The sequence below is a fragment of the Populus alba genome, chromosome 2 (genome assembly GCF_005239225.2).
Source record: "Populus alba chromosome 2, ASM523922v2, whole genome shotgun sequence".
Classification (NCBI taxonomy): Eukaryota; Viridiplantae; Streptophyta; class Magnoliopsida; order Malpighiales; family Salicaceae; genus Populus; species Populus alba.
In genome coordinates this window covers 6,590,926-6,610,666 of record NC_133285.1, presented here as the reverse complement: position 1 = coordinate 6,610,666, position 19,741 = coordinate 6,590,926, and the positions used below count along the sequence as shown (strand labels likewise).

The 19,741-nt window shown below is 35.2% G+C and overlaps 2 protein-coding genes across 2 annotated transcripts; both read left to right on the top strand.

The window, feature by feature from the left end:
* Positions 1–225: 225 nt before the first annotated feature.
* On the top strand, positions 226–9,213 carry LOC118042322 (NAD-dependent malic enzyme, mitochondrial). Its single transcript, XM_035049970.2, has 19 exons — positions 226–595; positions 686–782; positions 925–1,043; positions 1,934–2,101; positions 2,365–2,493; positions 3,466–3,526; positions 3,734–3,837; positions 3,950–4,033; positions 5,257–5,363; positions 5,721–5,832; positions 6,093–6,206; positions 6,349–6,414; positions 6,577–6,649; positions 6,790–6,876; positions 7,115–7,169; positions 7,270–7,341; positions 7,694–7,756; positions 7,872–7,986; positions 8,685–9,213. Exons 1-19 carry the CDS (start codon positions 413–415, stop codon positions 8,757–8,759), a joined length of 1,884 nt encoding a protein of 627 aa, XP_034905861.1. The 5' UTR covers positions 226–412; the 3' UTR covers positions 8,760–9,213.
* Positions 9,214–10,744: 1,531 nt separating this feature from the next.
* Positions 10,745–19,489, top strand: LOC118042321 (phragmoplastin DRP1E). The gene is made up of 15 exons (XM_035049969.2): positions 10,745–11,152; positions 11,344–11,407; positions 11,512–11,619; positions 11,737–11,838; positions 12,076–12,126; positions 12,203–12,264; positions 12,730–12,820; positions 12,928–12,992; positions 13,117–13,311; positions 13,415–13,534; positions 13,617–13,687; positions 18,032–18,257; positions 18,379–18,429; positions 18,530–18,898; positions 19,154–19,489. Exons 1-15 carry the CDS (start codon positions 11,012–11,014, stop codon positions 19,280–19,282), a joined length of 1,845 nt encoding a protein of 614 aa, XP_034905860.1. The 5' UTR covers positions 10,745–11,011; the 3' UTR covers positions 19,283–19,489.
* The last annotated feature ends 252 nt before the right edge of the window (positions 19,490–19,741 follow it).

Sequence of the window (19,741 nt, the reverse complement as noted above, 5' to 3'; positions counted from 1 at the left end):
CATTTCTTAATTTATTGTTTTTGTTAAAATACTGTTTTTTTTTAAAACTTTTTATTAAAGTGAATTAGTGGAAAAGATTTGCATTTTTTTTTGGGCCCAGAGATTTAAAAAATACTCGACTGATTTATAGCAGTGTTTTTTATTTTTATTTTTTCAAATAGATGCATGATCTAGCCAGTTGGGTCACACCACGTTTAATAACTATGCCCAAAACCCTGCTCGTAAAATTTTGCGATTTTGGCTGCAACGAACTAAATTTATTAACAACATGAGAAAAACGAGAACGCGGACCCTTTCTCTCCCAGCTACTCCCTACCTTTAGCACTACTTGAACTAGGGTTTATTTCAAGTAATACTACTGTTTTCTCTTCATTGTCACTTTTAGCTAATCGTCAAACTTCACAAAGGAAGAATGTCATATTTTTCCAATCAGATCAGAGCGTCGTCGTCTCTGATTAAACGGCTCAAACAAAGAATGACGAATCCGGCGGCTCTGATGCAGGCTACTAGATCTTTCACTACATTGGAGGGTCACCGTCCTACCATTGTTCATAAACGGAGCCTTGATATTCTACACGATCCATGGTTCAACAAGGTCTCATTCAATTATCATTACTCACCCTTCCTTCTCTTTCTAATTTTATTTTTTGTAACCTTTTGTTTTTAATTTTATGAAATTAAATAGGGGACAGCGTTTTCTATGACGGAACGCGACCGTCTTGATATACGGGGACTTCTTCCTCCCAATGTTATGTCTTCTGAACAGCAAATTCAACGCTTCAGTATGTTTTCCTGTCTAATTTTAGCTGCTCTAAGTTTTTTTTGTTAATTGATTTATTTAAGTGAATTGTGTATTTGGATTATTATCAGTATTATTATTCTTAGTTAATTATGAAAATGTAGATTTGTTTTGATAAATCACAGTGGTTGACTTGAAGAGGCTTGAAGTGCAAGCAAGAGACGGACCATCTGATCCAAATGCGCTGGCCAAGTGGCGGATACTTAATCGATTACATGATAGAAATGAAACCATGTACTTTAAGGTTATTTTTTCTAATTTTACCTTCAAGTTATCGTAGTTTGTAATTTGAAATGGTTTCAGTGAAGTTATTTGATTTTCGAAATTTTATTTTCATAAATAAAGTGTGCAGGAGTTTTCTTTACTATGGATTGAATTTCTGCTGTTTTAGTCCATTTATCTGCTATATTCTTTGGACTATGAGTTTTCAATAGCTATGAATGTTCAATGTTTGATTATAGACATAAGTGGCATTTCCTGCTTTCTGTTCCGTTGTGGAAACCTGACTTCTGTTCATGTCACACTGACTATGAGTTATACGAGCAGTGGAAATTTCATGACAAAGTCCTTTTTATGGTCAGTTCATGGTGATTGGTTGATAACTAGCCATAAGCCCTGCTAATAAGGCTTATTAGAGGGAAAAAAAGGGGAGATTTATCGTAGAAGGTTGGATGTGCACATATTTGTTTTCAGTTTGCTGAAAAACTGGGGTAATATATCCCTTCTGCTTATGTAAAAGTTCCTCTGCTCCCCATTTTTATATTTTTCTGCTTTCCTTTCTTTGTTGTTCCTCTGGTCACTGGTTTGCGCACAGTGAGACATCCCATTATAATGCTAGTTGGTTGACAACCTTGGCTCAGGAGGCCTGTTTATTTGTTGAGTATCAGTTGGTCTCACCCTCCATCTTTGTAATTGATTAGGATGTGTACTGGAAAACAATTCTCTGATATGCACTGTCAGATACGATAAATTTTTGTGAATTCTTCTTGCATGTAATGAGAGGATGAATGTTGAATAATAGATTGTGCATTAAACTGTTTGGGGCAGCTGATGACATCATGCACACTAACCTCATAGGCTTCTTTATCCAGTCAATGACATGCCAGGTCATAACTCTATTTCTTAATTTGACAGGTTCTAATTGCCAATATTGAGGAATATGCACCCATAGTCTATACCCCAACTGTTGGTCTTGCTTGCCAAAATTACAGTGGTTTGTTTAGAAGACCAAGGGGAATGTATTTCAGTGCTGAAGACCGTGGAGAAATGATGTCCATGGTGTATAACTGGCCAGCCGAGCAGGTATATTGCATTTATCAGTTGTGCTTAACATAGGACTCCTTTGTTTTCTTTGTTTCTTGAATTATTATTCCATAGGATGACAAAACTAAGAGAGGGGCAGAGGGAAGAGAGACAAAAAAGAAAGGATTATGTTATAATTGCTTGATTGTCATGCCAGGGCCTTTAGGATAGTTTGATGAAGTATATGCAAGGATCTTAGGCTTTAGAACATCAATTGCGGATTTTAATTACTATTCTTGTTTTCTCTCTCTTGATAACTTCAGGTTGACATGATTGTTGTTACGGATGGAAGCAGGATATTGGGTCTTGGAGATCTTGGAGTTCAAGGAATTGGTATTGCTATTGGAAAGCTAGATCTGTATGTCGCTGCTGCAGGGATAAATCCTCAAAGGGTATATTCTTGCTTTACATGTTGTCTCTATTGAATAAACATTTTTTTTGCCTGTTTATATGATAAATGTTCCAAAAAAGCAATAAATATGTTTAACACATGCAAGGTGGATGGGAAGTGGTGTCCATATATCAGTTGTGTTCCCAATACCAACCTGATACCTTTTGATTTGTGCCCACCTTCTAATAAACTGTCTTTATGGGTGAGGAGTTTGAAACAGAAAATTCTTGCACATAGTTATCAAAGTATAGATGGCACTTGTATGACATGGCAAATCTTTGACCAGAAGTTGTGCCACATGGATGATGCAAGTTTTCATCACTGCATGCAGTGTCAATTCTTCAATTTCTAGTAATCATCCATGTATCAGGAATAAATAATCTGAGAAATGTGGCACAAAGATTTATACTGTAGATATTGTGTATCACTACCTTGTGGCATTTGGATTTATATTATGCTATATTTAATTTCTTTAGGACCTAATATTATATTCACTGTGATGACTTGATTGCATTTTTTTCTCTCTCTTTTCTTCCAATTTCTTCTTCGCTTTTTTTTTTCTCCTGAAAATGTTCTGACTGCTTATAGACACTTCTACCTTGATCACGCAAAATTTATGAAATTTGAGAGCAAATGCGTCTTCTAGTTAATTTGCAATGGCTCTATTTGCATTATTCCTATCTTTTATTTTGGAGATTTATAATTCTTCTGTTTTACTAGATGGAATTTCAATGTATTATATTTACAATCATTAAATTCTAGTGTCTCAATACAAAGTGAAATATTGCATGATTTCTTTTCTTGTAGGTTCATACTTGTCTGCTAATGAATTCTTGAGGTGTAGAATTATTCTGGTCATTTTTTACTTGACTATGTCTAGACTCGGTCATACTTAATTTCATCTCTAACCTTTTACCTGAGTGAATTAGGCAATTTTTTTTATTAAACTTTGCTGTGGTTTTGCTTGTACTAGGTGCTTCCTGTCATGATTGATGTTGGAACTAACAATGAGAAGTTGCTCAAAGACCCCTTGTGTAAGTGAATTTCTCTATCTAATAATTTTGAAAATCTTTTAGGACATCACAAGAAATAGCATCTTTATTTATAAAAAGAGCTGTTCACCAATTGTGACATTGTCACACGTATTATCACTACAGTTATTAGAATTTTGTTAGCATTTGTTAGATATGTTTAATTTGTTTCAATGACAACGGGACACTTGTATTATTCTTTGTGAATAGATCTGGGATTGCAAGAACACCGTCTAGATGGCGATGAGTACATTGCAGTCATTGATGAATTCATGGAGGCAGTGTTTACTCGCTGGCCACATGTGATTGTGCAGGTAACTTCAATTTTTTTATTTACAATTAATCTAGTCAGACACTGATAGACTCTCTCTCTCTCTCTCTCTCATCATGATTTTTGTGAACTACTAATGCACTATGATAATTCAGTTTGAAGATTTCCAGAGTAAGTGGGCATTCAAGTTGTTGCAGCGATATAGGAATGCCTACAGAATGTTCAATGATGATGTCCAGGTAATTAATTATGTGATTTAATAAAATAGGACCTTATCGTTCTCCTAAAGTGTATTGCAGGGGGTGATGTGAATGTACAGGTACATTGCACTCTTAGGTTATAGGCTTGATGTTGTTGCTTGTTGTTGGTTTATCTTTGCTGATGTAGAAAGCAACACTACATGTTTGGTTGGTCTTTTGCTAATATAGGAAATATACACATCAATTTTGCTGCCTTGGAACCCCCAGTCTATAAGAAGGCCCTAAGTTATTAATTGAGAATGCTTTAGGTTAATGGTAATTTGGAAGTAAGAAATAGATCAAATAGAAAGAGCATATGATTTGATGAGAGGCACATATGCAAAAAAGTAATAACACATAGTAGGTCCTGCTCTTCAAACCAAAGAGCCGATTTTTGCTCTTCAACAAGAAAATTGAGTTTGAAAATAAAAAGGGCTATAGGAAATAATTGTAATCTGCAAAGTTTTTATTCCCTTAATAAACAATTTGCATGACATTAAACATCAAGGTAGATAATTGCAAAGGTAATTATCATTTTAGTATTTTTGAAGAGCAAGAAAGTGAATTTTTAGAATGTTTGGGAAGGAGCCTAGAAGATGATTAAGTTATTTTTTTATTTGAAATTAAAGCAATGTTAAATGGCTTGCATTAGTGGATCCCAATAGCAAGGTGCAAGTAAAAGTGAAGAAAATGGATTATAAGCTTGAGGAAGAGAGAGAATGCCAAAAAAAAAACACCTTTCTTTTCCCTGTCTTCATACAAGGCTTCTGGGATTCACTGTTACTCTCCTTAACAATCCCCCCCTCCTAAAATTCAACTGAAAAATGGAACAACTATAGCACCGCCCATTCCCTTTGTTTACCTTCATGACAAAACCCCATAAAGATGGTTGTGATGATTGCCCAATGAGTTTGCAATACTATGTCCACTGAAAGAACATGCATGTTCTACCATGACGATGGTTTGAGTGCTTGTTTCCTTTGTCTGTATCATACTTGTTCAATGCATGGGTTGACCCTTTTTGCCTTTATTTTGTCACCAGTGCTGGTAAATTTGCACATTACCTTTATTGAATTTTTATTTTGTTGATTGAATTGTCATGAATGAATGGTTTGCAGAATTAATGAATCAAATGTTGTATTTTATATGCATGCAAATTTTCATAGTTTCAACAATTCAACATTTGATCTGCTTGCATGATTTAATTCCAATGCATGGCACAGGGAACGGCAGGGGTTGCTATAGCTGGTCTTTTAGGAGCTGTAAGAGCACAAGGAAGGCCAATGATTGATTTCCCCAAGCAAAAGATTGTTGTTGCTGGTGCTGGAAGGTTATGTCTGTCCTTCCTTGTCAATGCACAAGTATAAAATTCTTTGGGGTAGACTGGAGATGAAATGTTCAATGTTTTTATCATTTTAATACTTGATGTACACCCAGAAAGTCTAGACTGTTTTTAATAGTAATCTGATTTTCATAATTTGCACTCCATTGATTTGTTGTATGAAAGCATAGATCCTTAAAAACTGCCTTCCTCTTCTTTGCAATAAAAAAAATAAAATCGAGATATGTAAAGTGTAACAGGCCAAATAAAACGATAGTGGTTGAATTTGTGAACTGGCACTAGGCACTTGCTTGTATGGTACACAATATACTAAGGCTTGTTTGCATAATTTTTGTTCATCTGCAGTGCAGGAATAGGGGTTCTCAATGCTGCCAGGAAAACCATGGCTAGAATGCTTGGAAACAATGAATCTGCTTTTGAAAGTGCAGGAAGACAGTTCTGGGTAGTTGATGCTAAGGTGAGAGATGTTACTTATTGGCCTAGAATTGTAATAATGAATCTGCTTTCTGTGTTGGCAAGGTATTGTAAAACTACTGTGATTGATCTAGAAAATCTCATGGAGGCTTCTAGGATCTCCTTTGCTTATTGTAGTTCCGCTTAGAATTTTAAGAACGTTCAAGTTGGATCAACCTTCTTGATGTTAGCTTGTTATTCATAATTCAGAGGCCCTTTTCCATGATAGACATGATAATTGAATTTGTTGCTGTTTATTTCCAGGGACTTATTACAGAGGAACGTGAAAATATTGATCTGGAAGCTCTGCCATTTGCAAGGAAGGTCAAAGAAGCTAGTCGTCAAGGATTAAGGGAAGGTGCAAGTCTTGCAGAAGTGGTGCGTAAAACACTTTCTTGATAGTTAATGTTGTACATGCAGCTATGGCTTGGCGGAACCATTTTGGACAAAGCTACCTTACTTTTTAAAAGATTATCGCTTGTGATTGCTGTACTCATCTTGGTTAATCTTTCGTTACTAGGTGCGAGAAGTGAAGCCTGATGTGCTTCTTGGATTATCTGCAGTTGGGGGTTTGTTTTCGAAGGAGGTAGGAAGCCTGTCTAATATAGTGATAATTGAAACAAAATCTTATTGTACATGCATGATCCGGTAAATGGGAATTTAGTTTGAGATTTTTTGCGCATATATAAAGGATTATACAAGTGATAAACTACTGTTAATGTAAACTGGATGTTGTGGATACTTGTAGGTATTAGAAGCCCTCAAAGGTTCAACTTCGACTAGACCAGCCATCTTTGCCATGTCAAATCCCACAAAAAATGGTACAAATTTCCCTTTTTTGGTTGTTTGCTATTGGTAGGAAAGAAGGCCTGGTTATTTGTGCCATTTCTGAAATTGACCTAATGCATGTTTCTTCTTTCTGTCTTGCTTTCTCTTCCCTTTTCCTCCCTGTGTTGTACAGCTGAATGCACTCCTGAAGAAGCGTTTTCCATTGTGGGTGACAATATTATTTTTGCTAGTGGAAGTCCATTCAAAGATGTGGATCTTGGTATGCATTGCGGCATAAATGTCTTAATCCGATCTTGAATAACTAGCTCTTCAAATCAATGAAGCACCAACGCTTTGTGATTTATTCTCGTGCTTGAAAGCAATCTCTTTGCTACATTTCAACTTGATATGGATAGTTCTTCCTTCAACATGTGAAGCATGTTTATACTCCATCACAGAGTTTACTTGAAAATTATTAACATGTTTGGAAGAGTTTTTTTAACCTTTTGCTGCTGCAGGAAATGGTCATATTGGCCACTGCAACCAGGGAAACAACATGTATCTCTTTCCAGGGTCAGTTTTCCCAGTTAAACTTTATCAAGGGAAATTAATCTAGTCATGCTTATTCCAATTTATTTTTTTTATATAACCACTGATGCATTTATCCATGCAGAATCGGACTTGGGACTCTACTTTCTGGGTCTAGGATCATCTCTGATGGCATGCTACAGGCTGCAGCTGAATGGTATTTCTTACATGTCTTTTCTGAATTAGGTCAACTGAAGCATTATCTACAAATTGTGAAATTACTAGTAGTTCATCATCCAAGACAGTTCAAGAATTTATAAATATTTTCAATTAAATGGTGATGGATTTTCAATGGATTGAGATAAACCATGATATAACCAGGAAAGCAAATTAATGAAGCGGCTGGGGAGATTTATAAAGCCATCTTTTTAACAAAGCATTGGGCTCTGTTTTTTCTGTTTAATAATCTAACTGTTGTTTGTAGCTTAAGAATCCATAAAAAAAAATGATTCATTTTTTGGCAATAAAGTTTTGCTATTGACTATCTAACTGCAAGTTGGAAATTACAGCTTAGCTGCGTATATGACAGAAGAGGAGGTTCTAAAAGGGATCATATACCCTTCGACATCTAGGTACATAATCAGGCTCTTTTATCTCTTCAATTTTCTATTCAGTGAGCTGAAAAAGCTTTGCAATCAAAAGGTGTTATGCATGTTCTTGACTTCATAGCTTCATACATATTTGCAGAATACGAGATATAACAAAGGAAGTAGCCGCAGCTGTGGTGAAGGAAGCCATAGAAGAGGATCTTGTAGAAGGATACCGTGAAATGGACGCTAGAGAGCTCCGAAAACTCAGCCAGGTGCGCTTACTATTTGTTTGAAAACCTTTTATTTTAGCATTAGTGTGATACTTGAATTCAAAATTGATCATCTCGTTTACATCCATATGGATGATCTAGTTATTAAATTAAGAGTGTGTGTGTGTGTGTTACCTAAACTGTATTTTGGGACTTGAGTCTGGTAGCCATATTAATTTTTGCACGTGAATGGCACAGAAAGATCCATACAGCCAACCCCAACTAGTTTGGGATCGAGGCTTAGTTGTTTCTGAATATCGAAATGACATGGATGTCTGATATACAAGACAGCATTAGTTTCTGATTGGTTACTGAAGTATTTAATCATATTTTCACGCTTCTTCCCAATATCTGCAGTGGAATGTGGATGAATGAAAGGTCAACTTGTCTTTGAAATGAGTGTCGGTGTGTTGTAGTCTATATGAGAAAGTCAGAATGATTAATTTGTAACGGATGCATTTTGGAAGCTTAATTCTGTTTTCATCTTGGCTGCCACAAGCAGTTGAGAATTCCTGGGCAGCTCATTCACCCTAATTTGATACTAAAGAAACTGAACCTCAATATCTTTGGAGAAAGCTTTTGTCATCAGCTCTGCTGATCTTTTGGTGATATGGACTGCATGGTGGCTCCTGATTTTTTTTCTTTCTCATGCGAGGCCAATTCCGGGAGGCTTTTATTTGACACTCACATGATTTTAACAGGAGGAAATTGAAGAATATGTCAAGAACAACATGTGGAGTCCAGATTACCCAACACTGGTCTATAAGAAAGATTGAAACCTGACCGCCTGAAATCTGAGATACATGAACCAAATTTGTCAGTCGGAGAAAAGTGATGTTCAAATGTCGTCATGATTTTTTCGCTGCAGCTTGGTAAGAACATTTTTGTATGCTAAATAGCTATCCACTCCATTAAATTGTTTATTAGTGGGCTCTTGTTATGGGTCTACATCAGTTTTCTCTAATCTCCTTCGTCATGACGTTTCGTGCCCTTTATCTCCCAACCTGTACAAGCAAGCCAGCTGAAATCTCTTAAAATGGATGTAAATTTGAGCTTATTCAATTACGCGATTCTTGTAAGAGCATACGTCAGTGGTGGCTTGTATTGTATGCTCGGGGGGCTCAAGCAACTGTAAATTATTCTGTTTTTATTTCGTCATGCATGTGCTGCAAATAATTGAATGCTCTCAGATCATTGCGTCTGCAGATGAAACTTTGATCTTTGCATGCTTGTCTTGTGGTTCCTTGTTTGACACTGTTTCTTTCTTCCGTTCATTTTGTCCCCTTAATTAACTATCCTATAAAACGACAAAGAAGTGACCGAATATCTAATGATAGAAGAAACGGCACCGGATCATCCACGAAAAAGTTATCTGGCGCCTGTCCAATCATGTCGGTTATAATGGTAGAATTTGAGAGATTGTTTTTCTTAAAACTAAATTAGGATGATGGGTTATTGTAGGATAAATTGGTCAATTAATATACAAAACAAAAGACATGTCAAGCTATTTTTTAAATGTTACGGTTCTGAATCTTGATATCGTGAATTATGATATTAATTAAATATTGCAGTTAAGAACTGTGATAACATTAATTAAATTTAAGATTAATTAGTTGCCTGAATTTAAAATACTTTAAATCAAGTTTGACCCAGTCATGAGTTGATATGATTCAGCTGAGAGCATTCAAAAGGGTGGAATATATAAATGATCTTTTGTAATAGTTAATTCTTATAGACTGGTAATGATATACACTAGAAATCAATGTCTGCCTGCCCGTTTTCATTTTATTAACTATTGCGTTTATAAAATAAAAATATATTTTCAGGTTCTGCCTATCAAACTGGATTAGGATGTGGATGCTCACAATTCAAAAGTCCAATCTCTAAGGAAAAAACCTGCTTGGCTTTGTAAAATTGCGAGAAATGTGTTATGAATATATTATTTCTAATATGAATAGTCAATAAAATCTCAAGAAATTAGTTTGATGTTTAGTAATATTTACATGCTTCTTCGATTTTTTTTTATCAAAACTTATCTACCGTCAGATCACATAAAAGTGCATTCTTAAAGTTCATCAAAGAAAAAAAATTAAAAATTAAAATGATATAAAAATATTTTAATTCATGTAATGAAAAAAAAAAACATGAATGACCAATCTAAGACTTTAGTAGCATTTGGAATGCTGTGCGGCAAAAAATTAAAATTTTATGTTTGTAAAATTATATTTTTATGTTTTTGGATTGTTTTTAATATATTATTATTAAAAATAAATTTTATAAAATAATAAAAAATATTATTTAAATATATTTTTAAACTTTAAAAACACAAACGTTATCATAATAAAAAAACCACCTTTATATAAATCCAAACTTAATTTCCAAACCATAAATAAATATTATTTGATCAAATGCTTTTTAAATAACATCCTCTAAATCCTCAAACAATAAATAAAAATTATTTCACATTTTAAGATGGAAGGTAATATTTAAGTATCTATTTAGATAGATTTTTTAAAATTTATTTTTATTTAAAAATTTATTAAAATAATATTTTTTTATTTTTAAAAAATTTATTTTTTATACCAACAAATAAGATAATCTAAAAATTAAAAATTAAGCCTCGTATAGCCGTCAAACAATGCACGATCTATAAATTACAATGCTGTAAAAAACAATGGGGTCCACAATTTTCCCATCGTTAAAAATTCAAAAAATCTCAAACGCGTGAAAGAAAGAAGAAATATAGAAGGCGCCAACAAGGACGGAGCCTATAGAGTCAGGTTGTTACAGTCACGGTCACCGGGCACGCGCGCGCACTGGATTAACCCACCGACCGTGACGTTTCAAACAAAACAGGCACCTCAAAGCCAGACTTCGAGAAAAAAGAAAAACAAGGATTTAGCGTCCGTTTGAAGTCAAGCGCAACTGCTGTCCTTCTTCGCTCCTTCCTGAGCTGAAAATTCTCTCGCTGCTCTTACTTGTTCTAGAGAAACAAAATTTCAGTTTATTTTAGTTTTTTTTTTCAAAGATGACAACCATGGAGAGCTTGATAGGGCTGGTAAATAGAATCCAGAAAGCCTGTACAGTTCTCGGAGACTACGGTGGCGATGATAACGCTTTCTCTTCCCTTTGGGAAGCTCTCCCCTCTGTAGCCGTCGTTGGTGGACAGGTAACAGGACGCTCTTTCTTCTCTTATGTTTTCTTTTCAACTAAGAAATTTAGTGGCAACGTTTGAAGCTTTTCTAGTTAGAAAGAAATTTGAGAGAATTTAGGGGAATCGTTGCAGAGAGAGACAAGGCGATATTTTTTGGGGATAAAATTGTGATTTGATTTTGGATTTTTGGGTGCTGAGAACATCAGAGTTCAGGAAAATCTTCAGTCTTGGAAAGCATTGTCGGTCGAGACTTTCTTCCCAGAGGATCAGGTCTGATCCTTTCTGTTTTTTCCTCTTTTATGTTTAGTTTATACAAAATGTTTGTTCTTAAAGTGTTTTTTGTGTTTTTCTCTTTCAATTTTAATTAATTGCAGGGATTGTGACAAGGAGGCCTCTGGTGCTGCAGCTACATAAGACTGAGGATGGATCACAGGAATATGCTGAATTTCTTCATCTACCGAAACAACGATTCACTGATTTTTGTATGTTTGTTATGCGCTATTACTTGTTTCATTTCTACTTATTTTCTTGTAAATTTGACAAAATTGACGCTGAACTGTTGTTTTTCCTTTCTTTCTTTGTTCCCCCCCTATATTTAGCTGTGGTGCGCAAGGAAATTCAGGACGAAACTGATAGAGTCACAGGGAAAACCAAACAGATTTCTCCTGTTCCTATCCATCTCAGCATCTACTCTCCAAACGGTGTGTGATTATTTCTTTGTCATTTTTATTTGATCTTATTGTGTGTTTGTTAATGAGGCGCAAGAGCTTTTTTGTGATTTTTTTTGCCCCAAATGCATTTTAAATAGCACTTTCCAATTGCATTGCAAAACGCAGCTTAAACATTCATGCATTAATCTTGAGCTGTGGTGTTTTCTTATGTTGTTGTCTGTCTTGATTTTTGAATTTACAGTTTACTTGATTTGCTTTGTTTTGCAGTTGTCAACTTAACCCTGATTGATTTACCTGGTTTAACAAAAGTTGCTGTTGGTATGTTTTTGCTTTAATTGATCATTTTGTATTTTATCTATAAGCAATGAATGGTAACAAATGTGTTAATCTTAAGATGGACAACCTGAAAGTATTGTTCGAGACATTGAGGCCATGGTCCACAGTTATGTTGCGAAGGTAATGATGCTTTAGCATTTCATTTTTTAACTGGGAAACGATGCATTTCTGTGCAATTATGGTCATTTGGGAGGGTTTTATTTTCTTTCAAACAGAATGTAGTCAAACTGTCATGGTATTTTAAACATGGCTGCATGATGAACCATGCTTAATTATTCTAGTCTCTATCTTGCATTACATGTTTTATATCCAAGTCGTTTATGGCCCAAGGGACTGGTGGGACTTTCAAAAATAGGACGCATCCACTATATTTTGACATTTCTTGCTGGAATTTAAGCGTTAAATGAAATTCCCTGGTGCGAAAATGTGTTTGAACATGTCCCTTAGCAGTTTAGGACTTTTGATTCTGCAATGAATTGCATAGATGCATGATAAAGATAAGAAATGCAGAATATTCTTGTATCCATATAAGATCTTTTGTCTTGTATGTTTTATGTTCTAACCGATCATGCTAAATGTTTGCAGCCAAATTGTCTTATACTAGCAATATCTCCAGCCAATCAAGATATAGCGACTTCAGATGCTATCAAACTTTGTAGGGAAGTGGATCCCACAGGTACATATGTTCTCATATAGCTGAGTGCCTGAGCTCTGTAGGTTACTGGAAACTCTTTGTTGTTTGTTTTAATTTTCCCCGAAATATTCTTGTTCATAACTTCACAGGAGAACGAACCTTTGGGGTGCTGACCAAGTTGGATTTGATGGACAAAGGAACCGATGCATTAGATGTAATCTCCATCTCTCTCTCTTACAAACACGCGTGCTCACAAAAAAACTTCTATTAGTTATTTATATAAAATCACTTGTTTCATAACCAAGGAATAAAAATTTTATTTGCTGTTCGGACATAAGGTTCTCGAAGGAAGATCATATCGGCTGCAGCATCCTTGGGTTGGAATTGTGAACCGATCCCAAGCCGACATTAATAAGAACATTGACATGATTGTGGCTAGGCGCAAGGAGCGTGAATACTTTGCAACTAGTCCTGATTATGGGCATTTAGCCAATAAAATGGGTTCAGAATATCTTGCAAAACTTCTCTCAAAGGTTTGGTATTTTTTTATGTTGTATTGACTCTAGTACTTCTTCCTTGAGAAAATTAAGAAAAAAAAAATAGGGAATCATTTTAATAATGTGACTTTGCTTTCAGAATTTAGAGTCTGTAATTAGAGCTCGCATACCAAGTATCACATCCATGATTAACAATAGTATTGACGAGCTTGAATCAGAATTGGACCATCTGGGTAGGCCTATTGCTGTTGATGCAGGGGTAAGTAGCTTATTTCTTTCCCAGTCATTCCTTGCTGACATCCATTTTATTCTGAGTGTATGATTGATGTTTTGTGCTTTAGGCCCAATTATACACCATCTTGGAACTTTGTCGTGCATTTGACAGGATATTCAAAGAGCATCTGGATGGAGGGTAATTATTTCTACTCTTTTACCTAAACTTCAAAAATATAATATTTGAATTCGAAAGTTGTATTGTAAAACTTTCCAAAAATCAATTGCTATTTATTCAAGTTGCACACTATTGATTTTATCTACCTCTTTTAATAGAAAATTAGGAAATCCCTAAAATTGTCTACAAAAATTCTATGATTGTATTAGGTTAATTTTTTTCAAAAAAATGGATTACATCTTTAAAAGGAAATTTTCCTTTATTCAATGATTATGAAACCATTATACTTTTGTCCTAAACATCCATCAACCATTTGAAAAAGAAACACAACTACATCCACATATAATTAGTTTAAGTAGGTGTTAAAGTCTTTATCCAATGAAAGCCTTAATACTATGATACTTATGGTTCTTTGGGATTATAAATTCATAGGATTTGATGATTTTTTGTCAAGAATAATTGAGTCTAGCTTTTGTAGTGGACTAATATATTTAATTGTTACATGATGAAGTCACAGAAAAAACTTCAAAGGATTTCTTAGGCTTTTCACGACTGACAATGGATTGAGTTGTTCTGGAAGGGATGTAACCTGCAAAACAAAGTTCTATTTTGTGTGTTAGGGGCAGGTTATCGGGCTAGAATACCTTATCCTATGAGACAATCAACAAAGTCCTTGAGGGTAGAAGGTGTGGGGAGTCTGAAAAAATAGTCCCCGTAAGTATATTTAGATATGGATATATACTCCCCTCTTATTGGTAGATTGGAGTTCTTACTTGAATGGAGAGGTGAATGGATTATCGTAAGATACAGTGGTCCCTGTTTTGCTGTTTTGAGAACATGAAAAGTGGAGGTGTTTCGCTTCCTGGAGAGTGCATGTACCTGGGTGCAATACCTTTACTACTTTGACCAATTCTAAAAGAATTTTATGTAGTCAACTCCAGTTCACATTCAAGTCAAGATTTTAAAATGAGAAAACGAAGATAGAGGAAAAGATGGTGGAGGTGGAGTCATAATAGTCTCAATCATGAGAGGTAGACTTGGAGAACCTAGTTTCTCTGTAGATTGAAGACTAACATGATTGCGTGCAACTGTTAACCTTTAATCTAGCCGTTACATGTTTGAAATCTTTATTATGCTTTATCTCCTCACTACTTAACTCTTTTGTCTTCTCTTGAGTATCCTCCTCTTCAATGTTAATAATCTCTCATTGTTAAGCTCTCCTGACTTGTTTAAGGGAACTAGAACCACTTGAAAAAAACACAGAACAAGATATCAAAGTGTGAGGTAGAAAGAAAATTAAATATGACCCTATTCACATTGTTGTAAAGGAAACCCTTTAGCCAAAAACATCACATTATATCTATCTCAGCAATTCCAGGGTTGATTACATATTTTTTTTCAAAGGACTAGTGTATCTTACAATAATCTATTTACCTCTCAATTCAGGTATGAACTCTAATTTACCCTAAAATACATTTGTCAAAGGACTTTGAGGATGACGATAAATATGAAGAATTAGGTTGGGTTCAATCTACTCTATGCACACCACCTCAACTCAAAACAGTTTTTGAAGACAAACACAAAAGAAGTTTCTCCAAAGTGTCTTGTAAACCTCTTAAAGGACACAAGTATTACCCAATCATAAGGGCAAAGCATACTCAAAACACATCTCATAATTAAGGAATACATTTCTCACAAAATTAGTAAAAGAGTGTATATCTATATCTAAATATAGTCACGGGGATGATTATTTCAGACGTCTCACATATTATGGTGTCATCATGATAAGGAATTTTATCATGGTAACCAACTCCTAATAAACCATTATTTATTTTATCTACAATTTGTGGTGCTGAGACAAATATCATCATACAAATGAGAAAGGGAAGGTGTTGTTGGTGATGACTAATTACCCCTATTTATGATGGCATTTTTATTATTAGATAATGTTTTCATGAACCACTCAGTTATACCTAACTATTTTAAAACAAAATAAATTGTGACTCACTCCCGGATAGAAGTATGGTTGGTAATTTTGTGAACTTCTAAGAATGAAATGCAATTTGTTGTGCTGGTACACTTTTATGGTATGCATGTCAAGTTACATCGTGTGAAGAAATTAGCTTAAGCAAGAAATGTTACAATGAATGAACTCCTAAGAATCACGAGGAAAAATTATTTCTCTTGTTTCTAGCTTTTGTTGTCTGGTATTGGTCTAGCTCTAAACAAAGAAATGTTTGCATTGCCACAAAAAGTTACAAGACCTGGGTTTGCTAATAGTTATGTTTCTTATGGTTCTAGTTGTAGTTGTAGCTGTAGCTCCAAGAAAAGCTATAACTAATATTATAATTTTGAGAGATGCAATCAGGTATTGTGTGGTTGAGGTAGAAAATCTCTATTTTTCAATAAGAAATTTTCAGTGCTATATGGTCTAGCTCAAAGTACTAGGGAGTGAAGGCTCTTGTGTAATGATATGAAAATCTGAAGATTGAAAAGTTGTGTTGGAGGAATAAGAAGGATTGAAGTTTTTGCTAGGTTTTCTTTATGTGTGCATATATATTTTCTACTCTCCACGCCACATGCATTACCTTTATACATCAAGGGCACCCAATAAATGCACTGCTGGCACCCAATAAATGCACCAACTCAGCCTATGCATGCACTAAGCTGGAAAAATGATAATGGCAAGGAATTTGGTCTAGTTGGAACCATAAATGCACATGAATTCACAATGCATGTCACGGGTAAGTCCTTTTGCTATGAGATAGTAGATCTGCGGCAGCCTAAATGATGATACTTAGCCCGACCAAAATTTTTCTCTCCTTTATTTTTATATAAATTTCAATAATTTTATAATTTTCATATAAAAATACTAACCACACACATGCAAGTTACAATGCCCACTCTATCCCCTTTTAATTGTTCAATAACTTGGCCAAATTAAATGTTTTTTCTATGGCCAATAAGGATTAAGATTTCCTCTTCAGGATCAGCTGCTGCTTGTTTCACAAATTAAACATCTTGACAAACTTATGCTTTTACCATCCTTGTAAAAATTAGATTAGCCACCCTTATATGATGAGCTACATTAGCATTATCCCTACCATGGTGAGCTACACTTCGTCTTCATTTTTACCATGCTATGCTTCATCTTTATTTTTCCAAGGTAAATCTTCCCCAGTAAATCATCGAATAAAATGTATAAATACCTCCCCGCTCAACGATACAGAGCACCACTCATCTCCCTACAACACATAAACACCTGTTTTTGCTCATAGTTTCTATGTCATTTGATCATTTTTCTTTTCATTCCTATTAAACTTTTTGGTTAAACTGACTTAAGTATCAAAGGGTCTCTAACACACAAAAATAAATTTTGTTTCGCTGGTTATAGCCTATCCAGAACAACCCAGTCCATTTGTAGTTGTGAAAAAACTAATCAATCCTTTAAAGTTTTTTCAGCGATTCCAACAGTTCCCATCCAAGTTTATTGAAACCAAGATTTTTTCATCAGATGATGAATATGTGGTATCAAGGGTATTAATATTTCCAGTGGATTGAGTTGTATTAGAAACAATTTGAGATTTTAATTGAGAAAGGCAATTTTCAATTTCTATGGAGAATTTTGATGAAATCCTATATGGTCTGAAAATTAGTCTAGAAACTACAAAAGTTTTTGAAATAATTGTTTTAGAACTAATGGAATGGAGGCTTTTTTGTTTGTCAATTGATCTCCTGGAGATTATAAAAGTTTGCTGGTATAATTATTTTGTTCGAATTTTTTTTTTTTTAGGATTGAGCTCTTCATGTTCTTTTTTTTTTTTTTTTTTTTCCCTGAAGGAGATGCAATTGATGAAGAACCTTTAAAATTGAAAATATATATGTATTGAAATTAATATCTTCCCTGGTAATTCTTGATAACCATTTCTTGAAAGGAAATTGTGGTTCACGCTCTTGTGGAGGCTGAAACTGACAAACCTGACCTTTTATGTCTAATATTCGTGATATTTGGATATACTTTAAGAAAAGTCCTTTCTGCTAGGGATTAAGTTTCTTCTGATTTCTGAACCCTAATGAACTTTTTGGGATCTTAAATATTGTTACTTGCCTCTTCCGGTTTGTGCCCTGGTGATTTGGTTCTCTTATGGATGAACTACTGTGCACTCTGCTTTACATAAACGTGATTATACATGAACGAAATGGCTATATATTTGACAAACTAAACGTCTAACCTGACACAAAAAGTTATAAAAATCATTTTTTACATTGGTTAGAATAACATTTTTTTATTTCTCCTACATCTTAGATAGATCAGTTAATCTCTCCCTCTCACATCTATTAAGGCCTTTGGATTTTTAATTCCAGGCGACCTGGAGGTGACCGCATTTATGGAGTTTTCGATAATCAGCTCCCTGCTGCTTTGAGAAAGCTACCTTTTGATCGGCATCTCTCCCTGCAGAATGTAAAGAGGGTGGTCTCAGAGGCAGATGGTTATCAGCCACATCTGATTGCTCCAGAGCAAGGTTACCGTCGTCTAATTGATAGCGCACTGAATTATTTTAGAGGCCCAGCAGAAGCCTCTGCGGATGCTGTAAGTAGTCTAGATTTCTGCATTTACTTTTATTTTAAATCTCTTTAAATTATCCGGTAGGGATAAAATGGTTGATGGAAATTTCACCAGATCCTTAGCTGACTTGGATATTGTTATCCAGGTTCACTTTGTCTTGAAAGAGCTTGTCAGGAAGTCAATTGCAGAAACTCAGGTAAATTTTTTATTTTTACCTATTGTTTGCTTTTGCTTTTTATAAGCACCAATTTTCTTCTATCAGCAAGAACATGAATTTTCACCATGACATGAAACAGGAATTAAGGCGTTTTCCATCTCTGCAAGCTGAATTAGCTGGTGCTGCTAACCAGGCCTTGGAAAGGTTCCGAGAGGGTAGTAAGAAGACAGCTCTTCGATTAGTAGATATGGAATCTTCATATTTAACTGTGGATTTCTTTCGAAGGCTTCCTCAGGAAGTGGAAAATGGAGGAAATCCAGCTTCCTCAACTGTGGACCGATATTCAGAGATGCACTTCAGGAGGATCGGGTCAAACGTGTCCTCTTATGTTGGTATGGTGTCTGAGACACTCAAGAGCTCAATTCCCAAGGCTGTGGTTCATTGCCAAGTTAGAGAAGCCAAACACTCATTGCTAAATCACTTCTACACACAAATTGGGAAGAAAGAGGTACCCTATCCCTGGAATTTTATATGCATCATATAATCGAACTCGTTTGCACGAATTCTTGTTGGAATTCAATGGTTGCTTGGAGTAATTTTCTTTCTTTTGGCCATGGGCGATTTTGCTAGTTGGTCCGAGCATGTGATTGCTATCATGGATGCTTGGAGTTATTCTTTTTTCTTTTGGCCAAGTACAATTTTGTTACTTGTCCCAAGCATGTGATTGCTCTTTAACGGTCAATAATTTTCACTTGCATTTTAGGGCAAGCAGCTTTCACAGTTACTAGATGAAGACCCGGCATTGATGGAAAGAAGGCAGCAGTGTGCAAAGAGGCTTGAATTATACAAGGCAGCTAGGGATGAGGTCGATTCTGTATCGTGGGCTCGATGAGGTGGATCTATATTTGAAATACTTTGTATTATACTGAATCTATCTATGAAATACTTTTTGTATTATAGCGGCTTAAATTGGCGACCCAGACTCTTGATGGGTGAAATTCTTTTTCCTGGTCGCTGATATTTTCTTACCGATGTATTTACAAGTCATGTGGATTCTAGTCTGAAAAAAAAAATGATTCATTTTCGTTTGAAATACAAAGGAGCAAGGCCCAATAAACTACAGTCTTACTTTCATTTGGTAATGGTGTTGTGCAGCCATTGATGACTCATTCTTGGTACATGCGTAACATGTGATTTGTCACCCCAGTCGCATTCAGCTCTTCCAATTCTGTCCACAAATCTTGGACATCAAAATCCTTAAACAACAAAAGTAGCTTCTGTCAATAATTGGTCAGGGTTCCTAGTACCTCACCCCACTACTGGCATCGCAGCTGCCATCCCTGAATCAGAG